At 37.1% G+C, this 20,101-nt stretch overlaps 2 protein-coding genes across 6 annotated transcripts; both read right to left on the bottom strand.

Moving 5' to 3' along the window:
- Window positions 1-7,327: 7,327 nt before the first annotated feature.
- On the bottom strand, window positions 7,328-11,910 carry LOC133830219 (probable rhamnogalacturonate lyase B). Its single transcript, XM_062260148.1, has 15 exons — window positions 11,707-11,910; window positions 11,464-11,585; window positions 11,255-11,314; window positions 10,928-11,047; window positions 10,692-10,811; window positions 10,061-10,202; window positions 9,774-9,944; window positions 9,365-9,520; window positions 9,162-9,268; window positions 8,973-9,063; window positions 8,744-8,885; window positions 8,425-8,581; window positions 8,217-8,333; window positions 7,912-8,044; window positions 7,328-7,728 (listed from the first exon to the last, which is right to left on the bottom strand). The coding sequence occupies exons 1-15, from the start codon at window positions 11,746-11,748 to the stop codon at window positions 7,471-7,473; spliced, it is 1,938 nt and encodes a 645-aa protein (XP_062116132.1). The 5' UTR covers window positions 11,749-11,910; the 3' UTR covers window positions 7,328-7,470.
- A 212-nt stretch (window positions 11,911-12,122) lies between these two features.
- LOC133830217 (probable rhamnogalacturonate lyase B) lies at window positions 12,123-18,753 on the bottom strand. Of its 5 annotated transcripts, none has more exons than XM_062260146.1 (16): window positions 18,592-18,753; window positions 18,140-18,297; window positions 17,844-17,965; window positions 17,465-17,515; window positions 17,155-17,274; window positions 16,928-17,047; window positions 16,716-16,857; window positions 16,282-16,452; window positions 15,981-16,136; window positions 15,774-15,880; window positions 15,488-15,578; window positions 14,824-14,965; window positions 14,504-14,660; window positions 14,238-14,354; window positions 13,985-14,058; window positions 12,123-12,142 (listed from the first exon to the last, which is right to left on the bottom strand). In XM_062260146.1, the coding sequence occupies exons 1-16, from the start codon at window positions 18,716-18,718 to the stop codon at window positions 12,138-12,140; spliced, it is 1,860 nt and encodes a 619-aa protein (XP_062116130.1). In that variant the 5' UTR covers window positions 18,719-18,753; the 3' UTR covers window positions 12,123-12,137. The 5 variants fall into 5 exon arrangements, with proteins under 5 accessions (XP_062116130.1, XP_062116127.1, XP_062116128.1 ...); XM_062260143.1 differs by lacking the exon at window positions 12,123-12,142 and adding an exon at window positions 13,284-13,768 and having other exon boundaries at window positions 13,932-14,058; window positions 18,592-18,752; XM_062260144.1 differs by lacking the exon at window positions 12,123-12,142 and adding an exon at window positions 13,284-13,768 and having other exon boundaries at window positions 13,932-14,058; window positions 18,140-18,215; window positions 18,592-18,752.
- Window positions 18,754-20,101: the final 1,348 nt, after the last annotated feature.

The raw sequence follows: 20,101 nt of genomic DNA, 5'->3' as shown, positions 1-20,101 counted from the left end.
AAACATTCTACATAAGAAACATGCCATTGCTCGACATTCTCCCAGATGACGCCTTTTACACCGAGCACATTCTCGGTAAGTCCTCCAGTATTTTTCCTTACTCGCTCTAATAAATAGAGGTATCACTGTTTGAGCTCTGTGCTCTCAAGCACTCTCCTTCTCAATCTGATTTCATGTGCTCTCAACAGCAAGAGCCTTTCCTACCACTTGAGCGTAGGTGGAGGTTTCATGCACTGGGCCAACTTTGATACCTTAAGCTATTCTGGGATTCAATCCCTGGATAAACCTTTCTTTCTGAGCTACATCTATGGGTACCATATCAAAAGCGAACTTGGCCAGCCCATCAAATTTATTAACATACTTTGTTACTGTTGCATTGCCCTGAACGAGATTCAGAAACTCATTCATCCTAGCAATCTTAGCTGCATTACCATAATATCTCTCATTGAACAACTGCCTAAAATCTTTCCAATCCATCACAGCTGTCTCTCGTCTGGGATATTACTTCCCACCATGTCCGGGCATCATCCCGCAATACAAATGTAGCACATATCACCCTGTCATGACCTACCAGCCCCATATTGTCAAGAATGGAATTGATCATGCCCATCCATTGCTCATCTCTGAATGGATCTAGGCCTTCCTCAAAGACTGGAGGGTAATACTCCTGGAATCTTCCACAAAGAAATTCCCATCTGCTCTCAACCCTAGGCTGAGCCAAAGCTAGTGCCACTCCTGGCATAGCAAAGGAAGAGGTGTTCCTCGACAGGTTCCGATGTTGCTTTAAACACCTAATCTCTTCTTCCTACCTCTGCAATCTTAATTGCAAATCTGTAAACATTTGCTGGAAATTCTGAGGGGTAGATGAAGAACTCAACCCCTGGCTGAAACTCCCAACCTCAGCATAACCACCATCAGATCTCATTATCTGTCTTGGATACATACCTTCTGGTTGAATCTGCAGTCAATAACTTGACCCATTAAACAACATGAGCATATTAAGAGCTTTCCCATAGGAGCAATCTTACCACATCACATTCAAAAACCACTTTACATTCACAAACTCACTACAGTGGTAACCACATGCCCATGACATTCATACATCAATCATAATCCCCGCTCTTCTAACATACCTACCATGCCTCCAACTCTAGCATGCAAATATCACATTTATATATATTCATGGAGCCAAGAGTCAGGCTCTGTCAGAATCTCATGCTCCTTAATACAATGTGCAGGTAAAACATTTACATTCTATTTAAGCAGTTAAGCACATAACTACAGAAATAGTTACCATTCCCTGAGTGAAGTTATCTTTGATGACGAGTGTACATGCCCAGCTTGTCTTCAGGAACCCTTAACCTTGGCTCGCTCTGATACCAAGTTGCAACACTCCACGTCACTATGGCTGCTTCCTGGAATGACAACTGGCCCTACAAACTAACACGAGTCTTTCCAGCGTGCTTTGTCCTCACTTGCACGCTTCCTGGGAAAACTTCCCAGGAGGTCACCCATCACTAGATTGCTCCAGGTCAAGCACGCTTAACTTTGGAGTTCTCAAGTGATGGGCTACCGAAAAAAAGATGCATCTTGTTGGCATAGGTAGTACCCATCAATCCATTTAACCCATCTTCAACAATGTAGTCCCATACCTACACAGTCTTAGAATCATCACACTTGAACTTCCCCAGGCAGTGTGGGATTGCACAGCTTTTACCTAGTCTTTCCCTTTACGGATCACGGGATTCTGACTGTCACAATCACCCCCCTTACGGGCCCGACGTCCCCGTCATCCACACTTCCGACTGTGTCAAGGCTCTGATACCAACTTGTAACGCCCTAAACTCCAGGGATCGTTACAGTGTGCATTTTAAACAGTGCTAAACTCACTAATCGAGTCATTTGGCCATAATCGTATAACTAAGTATGATTGGCGGTTTAGGGTTAAAATTTTTGGTTAAGATATAACGTTTCACTAAAACGTTTACCGTATACATTGGGATCCCAAAAATATAATTTAAAGGTTAATTACAACAAAATATTTACAACCAGCCGACCTAAGCGACAAAATAAGGTTTAACACTAGTTCCTTTTTCAACCCTCGGCTGTGGTGGTCGAGCAGCAGCATATGTACACATCGTCACCTAAGCTCTCCAACTCAAGGATTGTCAAACTTTCTTTTGCCTTTACCTGCACCACATAGCACCTGTGAGCCGAAGCCCAGCAAGAAAACTCAATATGCTCATGACAGTAATGACGTGTTACTAAACCATAATGTGCGTGCCTAGCAATAGTAGCCATATTCACGCATGCAAATAAGTCCAAACAATGATGGTTGTGGGCCACGCCCTCCTGTAAGGATGACTATGAGTCAATCCTAAACAGATGAGTGATTAACACTGGAGGTTCCGATAACCATGCTGAGGCTTATAACCCTAATCAAGTGAGTGATTTAACACTTGAGGTTCTGTTAACCATGATGGGGGCTTATAGCCCTAATCAGATGAGTGACAGAGGAGTAAGTCACTAACATGGGTTCCGCACCCTTAGATGAGTGACTGATGAGCAAGTCACTAACTTAAACCAGATGAGTGACTAATGAGGAAGTCACTAACATGGGTTTCGCACCGTCAGATGAGTGACTGATGAAGGAGTCACTACGTAAACCAAATGAGTGACCAAGGAGTCACTAGTGTGGGTTTCGTACCCTTAGCCATGTGATGATGCGGTCACCTGGGCCTTCTGGCCCTGGCTCTGAGTGACTAGTCATAGAACTAGACAAGCGCTTTTAGTTTTCATCGAACTTGAGGTCGCTCCGGCATTAATGCTCATGATGAGTCATTCAATGTTGATATCGATTAGATCTAATCTTTTCGGCTCTGCGTTCATGACGCTTATGCCACTCTTAACTCATAGGTCAATAACATACGACCAGCGCTCAGTATTGCTGTCGAACTTGACTAGTAAGTCACAGCTTCACAGTCAGTTCTGACACCATTGCCGATTTCTAACTCATGGCCAATGGCATGCACAAGTAAGCAATGCAATCAAGCATATATCATATGTCAAATATCCAAATGTAGGGCATTCAACATGCTTACTTAATAATCACTAGCATAACTAGGAACATGCACAAACATAGAGACTCAAGCTCTGAACAATCTCATATTCAACATTCATGGCATGCCCTAATCACATGTTTCTCGTGCATCACATTCATCACATACTGGGTGCAATTTTCTTACCTCTGGTTCGAGCGAGAAATAACAATTGAACGACCCTTGATAACAATCAATCATTTTTATCCCTTAGTGGTCACCTGGTCATAACCAATTACAATCTCCATTAATGAAAATCAACAATAAAAGGATTTTTACTTAAACCTCACTCCCGGGACCCCGAATTATACCCAAACGGTGAGTAGATTTGATCCCGAGCCTTAGGAATTGAAACCCTGAGCCAAAAACCCTAAAAAATGCCTAAAACATGCATCAGGAAAAATAGGGTAGCGCTACAGTGCTGCCCCGCTAGCGCCCCAGCGCTACAACCAGGGGAAATTTGCCCTGGCTAGCGCTGTAGCGCCACCCTTTGGGCGCTGTAGCGCTAGGACCAGGCAGAATTGCCATGGTTCTTCCCTCCTTCGGCTCCTCCTTTCCCAACCTGAAAAACAAGCTTCCAAACTCCATTTAAACCCCCAATTGAACCCAAAAACCATCTACACATGACCTAGGCATCATAACCCAAGTAACCTTTGCCAAAAACCCCATTGAATTCTCAACTTTCCAACTCAAGAAACAAACTGAAAATCAAATGGAAACAAAGCAAGAACAAGAGTTTCTATGGTTAAAAACTTACCCCAAGCTCAGAATTACACCCTCTTCAATGGGGGAACACAGCCCTAGCTTCAAGACTTGACTCCCTAGCTTGGTTCCTCAAAAGGAGCTTCAAAATTCAAAGGTAAATGGAAGAGAAATGGTGATTGGTTGAGGAGAAAAAGTTTCTCTATTTTGGTTAACTTCCACAGCCTTCTAATGGCTAAATATAACCTTAGGGAGAAAATACCTAAATGCCCTCATGCTAATTAAAACCCTTAACAGCCACCAAGGGCAAAATCGTCATTTCCCGCCTATTTTGTTAATCATAATTAACACCCTCCAATTCCCGTTATTCTCAATATTCTCAAGTGCTAATAAATCATATCCCATTACCCTTTAATTCCTGGTGATGTTCTAATCACCATATTACCCCGAGACTCACCCCATGCCCCGAAACTAATCCCGTTATGACCAGACTGATAACTTGCATTCAAAGATCGTCTCATGCCGAATGACTCAAAAAAATCCACAAATAATTTGGTATTATTCATAATTCTCCAACATGCATGAAAATACACAAATACGCCCTCAACGGGCCAAATTACCAAAATGCCCTTATAATTAAAAATAGACCAATATGCATGCATTTATCATCGTATTAAAAATAATTCACATAAACATCCATATAATCATTTAATAACATAATAAATCAATTATGGCCCTCCCGGCCTCCTAATCAAGGTCCTAAACCTTATTAGGGATTTTGGGGCATTACACATGTCAGAGTTTCTTAAACCATTCATCTGCTGGTCTGTCAGGGTGAGGGGGAACACGTGACATTTTGCGTCATCAGAGACATGATGGATCAAAATTAGTCTGTTAAATTTGGACAAATGGTTCGTGGGATCCCAACCACCGTCATAAGCTGATATGGGTGGCATCTTGAATCCCAGAGGTAGTGGGGTCTCGACGAGGTGAGGGGCACATGGCTCCACCTCCTTATCTTCCGAGTCAGACTCGTGGCCTTGTCACCTGGCCATTCAAAGCATTATTTGCTTCAAACTCTCTAATTCAGTTTGGAGAGGGTTGCGATCCCTATTGATGCTATGCATCGGGCAATCCTGTCTCCGAGCGTTGAGATTGTCTCGGAGATCTAACGGGCCTCTACCAGCAAGCTCACGTACTCCGGACTTATTTCACCTTCGAGCATTGAGGTTGTCTCGTAGGTACGCTTGTCCTCAGAATGTGTCGTTAACTTCCAGACTGGCCACCTCTGTTTCTCCGTTGGACTCGTTTTCGATTATCGAAATGCTGATGCCCCGTTTCTGATTCTGTGGGGAATTTCTTGGGTGATTATTTCTGTGGGGTTGGTTGGGTTCGAAGGGATACCAGCTCCGGGCCTCGCACGGTTCGTGTGAGCGCGTCGGGGTGGAGGGCCCCGAGCTCCACAGGCGTTGTCTGCCTAGCGATGTCCTCGGGCCCTTGTCTCATTACCCTTATCAGTCTTCTGCGGTGCCAGGTGGCCCTCGGGCTCTTGATGAGCCCTCTTATGCTTCGAAGCAGGGTCATCATTGGCCTTCCCTTTACCACGGTCTTGCGGTGGTGCTAAGGCTCCAACTCCTGCTGGGTGTCCGTCGGGCACCCCAGCTAGCGGATCTTGTGCCTTGGCAGCCAGGTGCTCGGGAGGCACCTTAGCTGTGTCGACAGGCGACACTCCAACAGGGTGCATAGGTGGTACACCTGTTGGGTTCCTAGCTGGTGCATTGCCGTGGGGGTCCACTCGTAATCCTTGGGCTGCAAGAGTGGCCTTGATGGCAAGTACCATCTCCTGAAGAGCAGCGATATTACCCTCTTGAACGTCAAGCTTCTGTTGTTGGTTAGCCACCTACTCACGAAGCACCACCACTTCTGGCGTCTCTTCTGCCTCCATGGGCTGAGGATATTCATCCTCATAATACTCCTGGTCGACATCATTATCCTCTCCGTCAAACTCAGCATACTCATCGTAGTCTTCTGCCATCTCAGGTACGTCCTGAGGTGGTTGCCTACTGGGTTCTCCTCCGTCAACTCCGGTGGGAGGGGGCACTTTATCTGTAACGTTCCTTAGCATAGTCACCATGATCATGGGTGTTTCAAATGCTTTCTTCAAGCTCTCAATGAAAGCACCAAAATGTTGACTGCATTTTTCACAATCAATGTTTCTAAAAGAGGTTAAAGAAATAGCTATACGAACACAGGTTTTTACGTGGTTCAGGTTATAAAAGAACCCTAGTCCACAAGTCTTTTGTATTAGGGAGATTGCAAGCTTGTGGTTGCAAGCTTCTACAATATCTTCTTAGGCAGCATTTAGATTGCTCTGAGTACAAGTATTTCTCTCAATAAAAAATTCGAACCCTTAACAATGAGATTCCCAGCCCTATTTATAGAGGCTGGGGCCATTAATGTTAATCATCAGTCTTTAATACATATTCTTCCCATAAATGAGGGATTAATACCTTTCAGTGCATTGGGCCACATTGAATAGAGATCACGACCTAAGCGAGATTTGCGGGGCCCATTGCAGTAAGATAATCACTTTATGGGGAACATGCCCTTGGTACTGTCAGGGCATGTTGTACGTATTTCGTGTCAGGCGGCGTAATGGGAGTGCGAGTTGTCGAGTCGTACCATCAATAACGCTGTAGGCAAATAGCCCAAAAAGGTTGTCAGGTCTTCCTCTGAGGTAGCTAGTCTGCATTGGCTGCCACCTGGCTTATTCCTAAGATTCCGAGGACTAGGTCCTCGGCTTGGAACATAGCTGGGGGCAAGGAAAAGACATAGACTATCAAGTATCTTCAGGAGGTAACCTTACGAAGACAGTCATGTCTCTCGGGACATGGCCCAAGAAAGAGGTCGATGCCTTCTTACTACCCGAGGCGGGCGACTTCCAACTATTGGATTGATCCCCCGATGACATATCTTTTTGGGTGTCGTCTCATGAAAAAGAGGCATGTGTCCTTGGGTGGAAACACATACAACATACGGTATAATGTAAAAGTTAGAGATAAAATAGAAAAATTGATGTTTTGGCGAGGTATTTTAAAAAATGGAGTAGATCATCGATTGTGAGTGCTTTCAACGTGACTATTACGCCCATGGCATGCTAATGCAAATGTATTGGCATAAAAAGTCTTTTATGCCGATTGTACATAAAAAGTCGACATAATTATGTCGTTGATAACTTGATATATGTTGATTGTAAAAAGTACCAAAACAAAACTCTTTTCATAAAAAAAATCGAAGTAAAATCCTCTTGTTGTGGAAGTGAGATTTGAGTCATATTTTATTCCTTTTAAGCTCATAACACTCGAACGGTTTCTTCACAAAAGCATGGCATTTTTTTTCGGACATGCATGCATGCATGTGCAATGCTTCTAGATTTCAAATAAACTGACCCAGCAATTATTGAATACTTTAATTAATATTTAATTCCATACATTTTCTGTTTTTGATGACTGAAAATACTTGTTCGATTTACTAGTAAAGAAGGATTTCAATATAATTAAAAAGAAGTCATACAATTTTCCCCACTAAAGTATATAAATATATAATTCTCCAGGAAAACAAGATATGGCCATAACAAAAGTTACACAAAATAATAATAGAGCATTATTAACTATGAAGGTGGAGATGGAGAAGGAGAAGGGGGCCCTTCTAAGCGAATATAATCATACATAATCCCCTGAAATGGAGCTGTGCTTCTTGGCTGTGTTAAAAAGATTGTATTATCTCCTTGAACAAGCCTAGTTGCTGGTACGCTCACATGGTACAGCCAGTAAAGGCCGTGGATTCCATGTCTAGCAATTGAATTGTCTCTTCCTATTAATCCACTTGAAAACAGAGGATTTCCCAGCTTTGGATCGTTTACTCGAACCTATACAAAATTAACACACAAACATTTTGGTTCGTTTATTAAGATTTCATATGTACAGTTTACTCGAACCACGGTTTTTATATCTATATGTGTGTGTGTGTAAGTAAGAAAATGAAACAGAAAAATGGGCAGAAAATTCCCACTGATTTTAACTAGCAAAACCTCTTTATTAGGAGTATATACCTGTAATTCAGAAAGAGTAGATGATGCCAATGCTATTCTTAGCTTATAGGTAGTGCTCTTGTCTACTTCATCGAGCTTGAATTGGATTTGCCAAGTAGTACCTTGATATGATGCTTTACTACCTTCTTTCTTCCTATATATATTATCACGGAGAAAAAAGTTAAAAATTAAGCTCTTATATAACATATGTATATATAATTTTCCAATGAAATGTATTCATTGAGAAATTATAATTGAAAAAAAAAAGCAAAAGAGCTTACGATATATCAATGTGTAATCCAAATTAGGATATATTTGAAGAATACCTGGTAACCTGAGCAAAATACCAATCTTTGGTGTAGTCACTTTGACCAATAGTGTAAACCAAATCGTTATCAGGATAAAGTTGAGCATATCTTTCCCAAAGTCCATATTGTCTAAACCTGCATCCAATTCAGTTAATGTGTAAGATTATAGTTGTCAAGATTTATAGAAAGCCTATATGAGCACAACTAAATGTGTAGTATTATTTACTTATCAGGATGATTGACATAAAGTTTGTTGACGAAGTTTGGATTAGGATCAGGAACATAAAACTCTGCAGCAGAGCGGTCAGGAATGCCAATTTCCCACAATGTTGGTCCATTTCTTGGAGGCTCATATACTAAATCCCCCATCTCAATATAGCAACCTGCATTATGTCCCAAATCCCTATGACTATTATTCGGGTGATGCTGATTTAGATGGAACTTACAAGTTCTATGTTATATAACATTTTATACCATGTACGTAGATGTATTTGAGTATAATTTCTAATCCTGAAAAGAACAACTTGTGTTATATATTTATTTACCAGAGGTTATGGTAAGGACGATATCATAACGATAATCTCCAATGAAACCAGGGACCCATGCGTATAGGTTATAGTCGCCTTCACGAACATCATCGATGGAGAAGTAGCCATTTTCATCTGCTCTGCTCCAGAATTGGTAATCCTAATCAATCATAAGTTGTTTTATTATTAGTTATAATAACATAAATGTTGAAATATATATTAACAGAAGTCACTAGTAGTGAGTCACCTTGCACTCTCGTTGCCACGATCCAACCTCTCCTGGTGGAGCCAACCCCACATATGCCCCATTTGCCCAAATGTAGTCACTGTTAATATATCTTAACGTACACATATAAACCCACAATAGAAATAAGTAGTGAGAAAAATATTTTCCAAGAAGATGGTCTTATTTAATGAGGTTTGCCTCTTGTTATACCTGTCTTTTACAAGTAATCTTCCACTAACATTACCACGTTTTAGTGACTTGGGGTAATCTTCCGAAGCTGGGAAACTATAGGGCCAGCTCTGCTCTTCTATCATCAACTGTGTTTCCATAACAAGTTTAAGTTGTTATATTTTTCAAATAGTTTTTTTTAATAAAATAAAAAAGAGTGGTAAAAGTACTTATTGAGAGTGAACCTGTATTTTAGCGTCCTCCCACAATTGAAGAGGGTCGCTTCCATCAAATAAAGAGTTAACATAGATAAAAACAGGACCGAAAACCTTCTTCCACTGCTCTCCTTCTTCAAATGTTGGCACCAAATCATCTCCCGTATAATGAGCACTTAGAAATACCTACTCACATAATATTAACATCATTAACCTTCATTTCATTAGCATAAAATTGAATAAAAAATATATATTTTTTTCGAACAACAGAGAATTGATAAGTAATACTGCTAGTGACAAAACCACAAAAGGTGACACGTCTAATCTAATATCGAATCTTACCCATTTAAATTTTATAAAAATTATAAAATTTCGCAAACAACGTGCCAAATAAGAATATCCTCATTATTTTTTTGGCAATAAAAGAAAATTGGAATACCGCAAGAGCAGTTGGGCCGACATGAGAAGTGAGGTTTTGTTTGAGGGGCCCACCAGATCGGTACTCATAGCTTGGTGTGATAAGCCAAAAGCCCACATTAGATTCCTTGGCAATCCACCCGTGGACCTTGATATCCTTGTTCTCACATGAATACTGATATTTGTCATCAACCTAATATGTACAGTATATATTTGATATAAATTCAAGTAATTAGTATTAGTGTGATGTTAATACTGAAATTAAATCAGCCCTACATACATTAATAAATAATAATAATGAAAATCGACCTCTCCTTTCAATTCAGGCTCGATGGGATTGAGAAGCAAAACAGCCTCTGGATAAGCCAGGGCTTGGCCTCTAGGTGGTATCCGGTCATCAGGCAGGGGCATGTTTCTTTGCCTGTTGTCTGCTACGGCCATGTAGTGAAACCTGCTTGTTCATATTCTCTCCTTCATTTATCTCTCACTTTAAAGAGTAATTGGTAAGAATAGACTATTTTTTCAGAAAAATATTGCTCAGACCACTTGAATTAATAACACGGGCTGAGCTGGCTTCTTCTCATTGGTTTATTTTTATAAAGTTATTATTTTTTAACTTGTAAAATTGTCCATTAATATTTGGACATGTGGCCTCTGCTGGAAATTCGAGCAGGCTGAATATAGCATTAAAAAAATATATGATTATGATTATTGCATAACTTTGGACATAATATCGTCAATCAATTAGGGTATTTCTAGAATGTAATTTTGCAAAAAAATAAAAATAAAAACGGAATTCAAGAGTGATTATGAAATACCACACTTCTATTTTAAAAATACTTTTGTGTAATGCCACTACAACTCTATTTACTTTTCATTCTGGTTCCACTAGAACTTATTAGGTACGTAGGAAATGAAGTAATTAAGAAGGGTGACGTACTTGTCTTTTCTGAGCTTGAATGCAATTCTTGTTTCACCAAGGTTGAAACCAGGCCATTCCTTCGAGTGTTCGTAAATCGCATACGAGTAAAATCCGGATGAACCTCGTAGCAGTATGAACCTATAATAATAATAATAATTATTAATAATTTTTTTTTTATCAGAATGAATCAGTCATCCAATCCAATACAATATTATCTAAAAATTAATCCAAGTGCAATTAAAAGTAGTAGAGACCTCTTATCAATATTTAAGGGCGCAAGCATGCCCTGCATTGACGAATCCCAAGTTCTACTGAAAGAAATTTCCACTTGTTCCTCATTTTCTACAATTACACTGAAATTCGTACCCCTTATCCTGTACATTATGCAAAATATCAATTTTGAGTTATACATACATACATATATATATGTATATATATATGTTTACATACAACTAGCATCACATCAGTCAAATTTTTTTTCATAATTAATAAGTTATCAACAGCACTTCACTCGTCATATGTGCATATATGATATAATGGTTGATGGAGAAAGAGGGTAATTAAATATAGAGATCACATACACTTCAAATATTCCAGTTGCGATACCAGTGGTCGGTGAGTTCCAGACCAGGTCCCAGTACCTACATAAATAAAAATATATAAAACTATTTATATGTAAGTACATATAGCTCTGGATAATTGCATTTAACGAACAGTAGATATATATACATATATACTTTTTGAAAATAGCAAATATTGTTATTAATTTGGCACATTATTAATATTATACCCTCTATTGGATTCGTCGTTACGAACTTCAAGCAAATTGTCTATGCCATTATATCGAATTCCAGTAACGATTCCATCTGGGTTTGACAGTGTAACTTGTACTATCCCATTGTCCATCATCACCTGGTCAAAATCATAATAATTAAGTTATACAAAATAAATACTAATTAACATGATATATACGAAAACTAAATAAATAAATACAAAAGAAAAAGAGTGGCCATATTTAGCTTAAATTACGTACATGCTTATCTTCTACGTACAACTTCACTCCAAGAGGTGCCATATATTATATATATGGCTTATTACAGTTCTTAATAAACTGTCTACAACTAAAGAATCGTATATTAATTTTAATATAAACTCATTTAATTCCTCAAATTCTTGAAAAGCACTATACTTGTTGAATCTTCAGCATTTACAATGTAACAAACATATATAATGATATTAAGAATATAAATACATATGTATATATATATACATACATATTTATGTATTAGTGGTTTTCTTGAAGATAAAGCAATATTTTTTTTAAAAAATTTTACCCCTTTCCGCTTTCTTATCTCTTTGCTTAGTCGCTACCATTGTTTGTTGGGTTGGATATATATATCTTGCAAGAGTCGCTAATAAATTTAATATTAGCCACAGCAGTATATATATATATATAGCTGCTAGCTATCCTGTACAAACGAAAGAAATAAGCTTTGAATTCCATGTAATATATATATTATGTATATAAATATAGATATATGTATACATATAAAGTGGTGTGCGGGAAAATTTGAGCCTCCGTTGCACCGTCCAAACTAGTTTAACCACACATCATGAATGCAATTGTATATGGAAAGTTAACTTTACAAAAAGGTTGCACAGATGCCAAGTTACAGCAAGTTATAGCCACTTTCTACATATACATCATAGTTTGGAGTTCAACCAGCTATTTTTCTAATTATATATGACATAATAGAACTGAGGTGTGGTTATAGATTTCCATGTCTTAAAGTCGAGAAATAATAGCAATACCCACTAACTCATTCTTTTCTTTCTTTTCTTTTTTTTTTCTTTTTCTCCTATTTAATAATAAGTTGAGAGCGAGAAGAAGAGGATTTTGACTTAACCGAACAAAATAAGTGGAAAAGAAATTAACACTCACCTTAGGAAGAAAGAGTAGTCAACTTCTGAGATGACTGGCAGACTCATGTCATGACTTTAACTTTTTATATATATATATATGAAGTAGGAGTTCTTGCAAAAAAATTACCAACGATGGGGAAGACAGAAAAATTTAGGTGATATTTCGTTGGATGGGTAACTGAATGGAAATGTATTAATTTTCATTCTATTCTTTTATTTGGTTGGAGTATTGGAATGTCTTTCAGTGAAATAGTTTTTCTACTATTTTGGTGGTGGAATGATTATTCGTTTGAAAATGTAAGGAAATACATTATTAAAAATAAATTAATAATTTTTTTAGTTATATTAATTTTTATTCCATTCAAATTTCTATCTTAGTTGAAGAGAAATTGGAGAATTTCTATCTTAGATTGAAAGAAATTGGAGATATGGTTGAGATTCTTGAGAGCAAGCATGCGGAACTTGATATCTGTCTACTTTTCCCTAATTGTGACCGCATATAAAAATTGACTACAGATGTGGTAATATCAGAAGTGAATAAAAAAAGTGGTAGGCTTTCATTAGTACATCTTCAAAAGTTTCACTTAACCTAATTTAACCAAAATAAGAAAAGATGATGATGATGTATTAGTTTACAATTCGTTAAAGTCAAACAAATCACAGCTCAAATAGTACAACACAATACAATACAATGTCCAAGGCTGTAATTGAAACTTTTATTAAGATGAAAAGATTGCTGTGACAAAATGTAATCCCAGTTATAACTTGACTTTACATATTATAGATAGTGCATTTTACTCTCTCTCTCTCTCTCTCTCTCTCTCTCTCTATATATATATATATATATATATATATGCTAGCTAACTTAAACCTAACATGTTCACAAAAAGAAAAGATTATTCTAACGCATAATATGATATCTTGTTTTAGACTTAACAAGATGGGGGACCTTCTAAGCGTATATAATCGTACATGATCCCTTGAAAAGGGCTGGTGCATCTTGGTTGAGTGAGAAAGAGAGTATTATCCCCCTCAACAAGCTGAGCCCCTGGTACATTGATGTTATACAGCCAGTATAGCCCATGAATTCCATGTCTTGCAACTGAATTATCCCTCCCTATCAATCCAGTAGTAAAAAGGGGTCGCCTTGTTTTGGAATCATTAAATCGAACCTTCAACAAAAAATAGAAGTCAAAGAAATGATTCAGAAGGCGCCAACTAATTGAATTGATAAAGGTTTTCTCTATGTAACAGAGGTTTCATGAGGAAGAAGGATTACTTCTAGTTAAGTAACTCCAATTATACAAAGAAGTAAGGTACAGCTTATTAACTAACCTGGAGTTCAGCAAGAGTTGCAGAAGCAATTGCCACACGAAGTTTGTATGTACCATTTCGAACCACATTGTTCAGCTTGAAATTGACTTTCCATGTTGTCCCTTCAAGTGTGTTATCATCCTTTTTTCTGCAATCAGAGAAAAAAATCACACCGCCACATTACACATTTTCATAACCTGTTAATTGATAATCCACTCAGCAGCACTCACAAAAAAGATGGAATTAAACATAGAAAAATTCATGTAGAAAGTAGGAAGACACTGGCAATTATGGGCTTCCATAGCAACCAATGTAAGAGGAACACACCTAGGAATATGGGCAAAGAACCAATCTTTGGTGTAGTCACTTACACCAACAGTGTAAACCAAATCCTCATTGGGATTCAATTCTGTGTATCTGTCCCATAGTCCATACTGCCTAAACCTGCCAGTTGAATGCAATGGTCTAAATTTTGAGTTTCATGGGACAATGACCATAAACTCGGAAAGTATAAATGAGTCATTCAACTTATAAATGATAGATGATTTTGATCACTATAAATCAAATCCTTACAAAATGATAAAGGGGCCAACCTGTCAGGATGATTGACAAAAATTTTATTAATATGTTTTGAATCAGGGTCAGGAACATAGAACTCTGCAGCTGAACGATCAGGAATACCGATTTCCCACAAAGTGGGTCCATCTCTTGCAGGTTCATATACAAGATTCCCAGTTTCCATACAAGAACCTGTATTTCAAATTGTTTTTTTAATGTAAGCAACAAGAATAATAATATTGATGTAAGATTACAAGAGCCTGCATTACTGTCAAACCATAATTTTGTGCTAAAAAAACCACTGTTTATACTGATAAAACAATTTCATTACATTAATGCTTAAAGAAAATGATACCTGGGCTTATGGTAATGGGAACATCATATCTATAATCTCCAACAAAACCAGGGACCCACGCATAAAGATTATAGTCACCCGTACGAACATTTTTTATGGTAAAATAACCATCTTCATCTGCTCTCGTCCAGAATTGATAATCCTAATTAGTGAAGTAAGCTATCAGTAAGGCTGTCTCAGCATGAATTTATTAAAAATTAATTCTGATGGGGCATGTACTCCTAAGATACCTTTCCACCTGATACGTATTTAAAATGATTATTTTTTCTTTTTGATATGATGATTTTCATGTAAAATCATTAGCCAATTAAAGCATGTACTTTCCTATTGCCATATTATCCTATATCCCAATCCCTCCACCAACTACGGTTTCGTACGCCAAACGTAGGTGTATCGTAGTAGAGGCCTATCATAGAGTTTGTTTTAACTTTAAAAGTTGATATCTTAATCCAATACTCACAACATAAAGAGTATTAATCCTGCTGTCACACTTTATGTAAAATATTCAATCAATGCATGCATTAGCAGAGTAATTTGATTCGCTACTCGTTTTCTCTTCATTAGAGCGTGTTCCCTCAAATCTTGTATTAACAGAAATCTATTTTTGTATCATACTCTTAACACGCAAAAGCGTTAAACCCTGGGACACCACTTTTAAAATCACCTTGCACTCTCTTTGCCACGATCCTGCTTCTCCTGGCGGTGCCAAACCAACAAAAGCACCTTTTGCTGATATACAGTCTTCGTTTATGTACCTAAATATTTAAATTACAAAAGGAGTGATCAAATTCAGAAATTAGGGACTTCTAAAATCATACCACAAGCATGTAAACTGCATGCATACCCACCTTAAACACTGCTACATTGGGAAGGTTGGTAGCATACTAGCATGAAAACTAATGGGGAACAGACATTATACAACTAGAAGTGGTTGTATCTTAATTGCAAACCTGTCCAAAACAAGTAGTCTACCACTGACATTGCCTCGTTGATCTGACTTCTGAAAATCCTCAGAAGCTGGGAAATTATATGGCCAATTTTGAACTTCTGTCATCATCTGCATATTAATTTACATAAGTGTCATTGTCATTGATGGTGCTATGCCATTTATCTCTATTTGTAATAATAGAAGAAAAAGGTGTTGTCTCTCATGTCACCTGTATTTTAGCATCCTCCCATAGCCAAAATGGGTCATCTCCTATACGTGCAGAATTGAGATATATGAAGACAGGGCCAAAAACCTTCTTCCATGGTTCACCGCCTCTAAATTTGGGCACCAGATCTTGTCCAGCATAATGAGCACTAAGAAACATCTAATGATACCAGTAGAAAACACAAAACTAGAATGAATCATATGGCCATCAATAAATTTTTATGATGACATTAATGATGTGAAATTCAGCAAAATTGCAAAATAAGCATAGCTCTTGTTGCCAACATTCTTGATCAGTAACTTACAGCAAGAGTTGTGGGACCGACATGCGAAGTTAAGTTCTGTTTATGGGGTCCACCAGACCGGAACTCATCACTAGGGGTAATCTGCCAGAATCCTATGGGTGGGTTGGTGCATATCCACCCATGAACTTGATTGTCTTTGTTCTCACATGAGTACTGGTACTTGTCATCCACCTGCAAATCAAGAAATACTTAAGGCAATAATTAAATTTCATATAAACTACTTATATGGGAAGGCAAGCAACCATTCTAACCACAACGAACAAGATCCATTAGATCACTTTTTTTACTCGACATCACACCACATTGAGCACTCATTACACAACATTGTTAATCCTCAAATGGTAACTCTAAAACAATATAAATAAAGGTTTCAATTGGTGCACAAAACCCTGCTCCATCACCACCCGTTTGTGAGAAAATTTCCAAAGAAGTACCTCTCCTGCAAGCTCCCGTAGCTTAGGATTGACCAGTAGGGCAGCTTCTGGATATGCTAGGCTTTGACATCTTCCTGGTAACCGATCATCAGGAAGGGGCATGTATCTTTGTCTGTTGTCAGCTATTGCCATGTATTGAAACCTATCCAATTAAATCACACAAAACTCAAAACAAATTCTTATGCTGAAGTGCTAAGACATGAAAACCATACTTGTCTTTTCTCAGCTTGAAAGTTATCCTGGTTTCACCAATGTCAAAGTCAGGCCAATCCTTCAAGTGCTCATATATTCCATAAGAGTAGAAGCCTGAGGAACCACGGAGCAATATAAACCTGAAGAAATCAAAGATTAACTTATATATATATATATATATCAATCAAATAAAACATTCAGTCTTTATCCAAAATATAGGGGTTGCCAATTACAAGCCATTAATTACCTCTTGTCTATGTTTAATGGTACGAACTTCCCCTCAAGGGAGGGATCCCACATTCTTGTAAATGAGAGCTCAACCTGTTCCTCAGTATCCACTATAACCCTAAAACAAGTACCTTTAATCCTGCATAAGAAAACAATTCATTGTTCACCAACTAGCCTAATAATAAAGTCATTAATCTCAAAAAATGAAAACAAAATCTGACTAGTAATTGGGACAGAAATCTCATCACAATGAGAAACTATTCTTGAGACAATTTTTGAACCTTTATTAGGTTGTTAAAACTAAACAGAGATGAGTGAGTAAGGCATACACATCAAAAATTCCCTTGCTTCCCGGCGCACTCCAAACAAGATCCCAGTACCTACATAATCATCCAAAACACCATCATTTCTGAACTTAAGTAACTGGAAACAACACAAATTACAAACATCTTTACAAAACAAAATTTAACCCCCAAAATCATCATCCCCATTTAGCAACCAGATCCTACCCAAGTCTATCAATAAATTATAGTTTTAAATTACCCTTAATTACCAAACAGAGGTGAAGCAAAAGCTTTGCTTGTTTTAACTATCAATAACAGTATGCTTTATAAGGTTTTACTTTTGGAACCTTTTGGTCAGCCCAAATAATGCATCACAAAATGGAAGAGGAAGATAACAGATTAAGTAGGTTGTAAAAACAAGTACCCTCTATTGGATTCCTTATTAAGAACTTCCAGAAGATTGTCAAGGCCATTATATCGAATCCCAGTAACAATCCCATCTGGAACAGACAATGTAACCTGGAGTATGCCGTTGTCCATCACTACCTGTACATTGTATTATCACCATGTAAATGAAAACATATTAAGTAATATAAAAAATAATTTTCCCTTGAACTTGAAATTGAAAACCCGTGTTGGTTTTTTTTTTCCAAATCCAACCCATCAAAATTTAGCATTACGATAATAATCATGATCAAAACAACCTCAATTTTGACTTACATGAGTGCCATGAAAATGTAACCGCACCCCAGGAGTAGACATGGTCAGCCTTTTTGTCAAATTTGTATGTAAGGCCCTACAATTTCCCAACACAGTTTCAGAATTCTTGTGAAATTCAAATAGAAAAAGAAAACTTCTTGCACCCTGAAAAATTATTACTACAAATATAAATATAGAAATGTTTAGTGGTGAAATGAATCAATACACCAGACTCAATAGCGGGACTACTAAAATTGGAACCAAAAATAAACTGTGGACACTAAACAGTGACTCGTGGACTGTGTGAAAAATGCCAAACTATGCAGTATATAGATACATCACCAAAATATGTCAGCTTTTTAATTCGTGGGTTTCTTTATAGATCGATCTACGAAATTTCTGAGTACTTAATTACAACTGTTCTGCCCCTGATCATAATAATAATAATAATAAAATGTAGAAGAGTTAGTTACCTGAGAGATTGTTTTGATAGTAAGAAAGCATAGGAAAGCTTCGCTTAATGAATAACTGGAAAAAGTGGAAAGGGAAGTTGGAGTGGAAAGAGATATTATTTGGATTGGATCCGATTTGATAGAGCATATTTAGAGTTAGAGTTAGTTATGTAGAGTTTTGTAATATTCTTATTTATTTCGGACTTTTTTGTGATTGTATTTTAGAGAAATGCATATATACAGCCACAGTTTCACATACGTGTTACGACAATAGTATAAGCGGGAAGTCCTAGACTAGATTATGGATAAATATAAAAAGATATTTTGTTTTACAAAATACACTTATTATTAGTATTTTTTTTGAAAAAAATATTACAGCTATGATCAAATAATGTTGGACAGGTGGTCTTACGTTTAGCCTAAGTAGCTCCACATCTTTTTTCTTTTTCTTTGAGGAGGTCAAAAGATTCAATAAAAAAAATGTTAGATAGATACAAGGTTTATAAATTGTAATTAAATAGTTATTATTATTGCCAAGTGGTACTTACATCATTTTAAATTATGTTAGTTGAAATTAATTACATATATAGTGTATAAATTTTGTATGTAGTATGAGCATTCTAAATAATTACTCTTTCAAAACAAAAAAGAAAAAAAACTTAAAAAATAAAAAAAAATGTCCAAGTCTGGGATGCCAGAGATTGCCTAAATCTGAAGAAATAGAGTCTAATTCTTGACTGGATGGGATACTAAAAGCTTCTGACCTTCCATCCATTAGATAGATAGAAAGAAAAGGAGAGTCGAGTTTTTGGTCTTTTTTTCATGTTGTCAAAGAGTCTCAGTGGACGGTAACAACTACTATGATAAATACATTCTCATTGTTGTCGTCAGCGATAGAACTTCTTAGGCATCCGTGTGCTCTAACTGTTTGTTGTTCTTGCTACCCCGGATTAACAGAAACAATATTGCTCCACCAAAGATATATTGGAAGCTTAGTGAACTTCGTGAAACAAAAATTGATTTTAAAAAGGTAAAGTTTAATTTAGATATTTGCTTTAAGAGGTTTGAGGGCTTATATTATGAGTGGCGAATCCAAAAATTTTGTTCTCCCGATGCAAAAATTAAGGGGAAAAAATTGGGGGCATAAATATAAAAATTTATACAAAAATGATTATATTGTAAAAATAATACTAAATCAAAACAAAAGTCTAGGAGGGACAGCTGCCCTCTTGTCCAAATGACTCCACCAATGGAGTAACTAATATAAACTAAGTTAGAGTTATAATTATATACTAAGTAGTAGTAACTTGCAATGTACGTTTATTTAGTTTAAATTAAATTTTATTTTGTTAAGAAGTCATTTTATGTTAAGAAGGATGTAATGTTTTTTAAGTAAATTAAATTAGTTCATATAATTTCTAAATAATTAAATATTATGATATACGTCTATTATATACAAAAGGATTAATAAAAATATAGGATTTTTCTACTATGCGGGCATACAAAATGCCTACATAGACACAACTCTTTT

Source organism: Humulus lupulus, chromosome 4 (genome assembly GCF_963169125.1).
Source record: "Humulus lupulus chromosome 4, drHumLupu1.1, whole genome shotgun sequence".
Taxonomy (NCBI): domain Eukaryota; kingdom Viridiplantae; phylum Streptophyta; class Magnoliopsida; order Rosales; family Cannabaceae; genus Humulus; species Humulus lupulus.
The sequence above is the reverse complement of the archived record's forward strand: the minus strand, read 5'-3'. Positions and strand labels throughout refer to the sequence as shown.

Coding starts and splice junctions, on each gene's coding strand:
- LOC133830219 (XM_062260148.1), bottom strand. CDS start 11,748: ATGGCACCTCTTGGAGTGAAGTTGTACGTAGAAGATAAGCAT. Junction 8,582..8,743: donor CGTCCTTACCATAACCTCTG/GTAAATAAATAT, acceptor GACATAATGCAG/GTTGCTATATTGAGATGGGG. Junction 8,045..8,216: donor TATTTTGCTCAGGTTACCAG/GTATTCTTCAAA, acceptor TAATATATATAG/GAAGAAAGAAGGTAGTAAAG.
- LOC133830217 (XM_062260143.1), bottom strand. CDS start 18,718: ATGCTCTATCAAATCGGATCCAATCCAAATAATATCTCTTTCCACTCC. Junction 15,579..15,773: donor AGACTACTTGTTTTGGACAG/GTTTGCAATTAA, acceptor TTAAATATTTAG/GTACATAAACGAAGACTGTA. Junction 14,966..15,487: donor CGTGGCAAAGAGAGTGCAAG/GTGATTTTAAAA, acceptor TTCACTAATTAG/GATTATCAATTCTGGACGAG.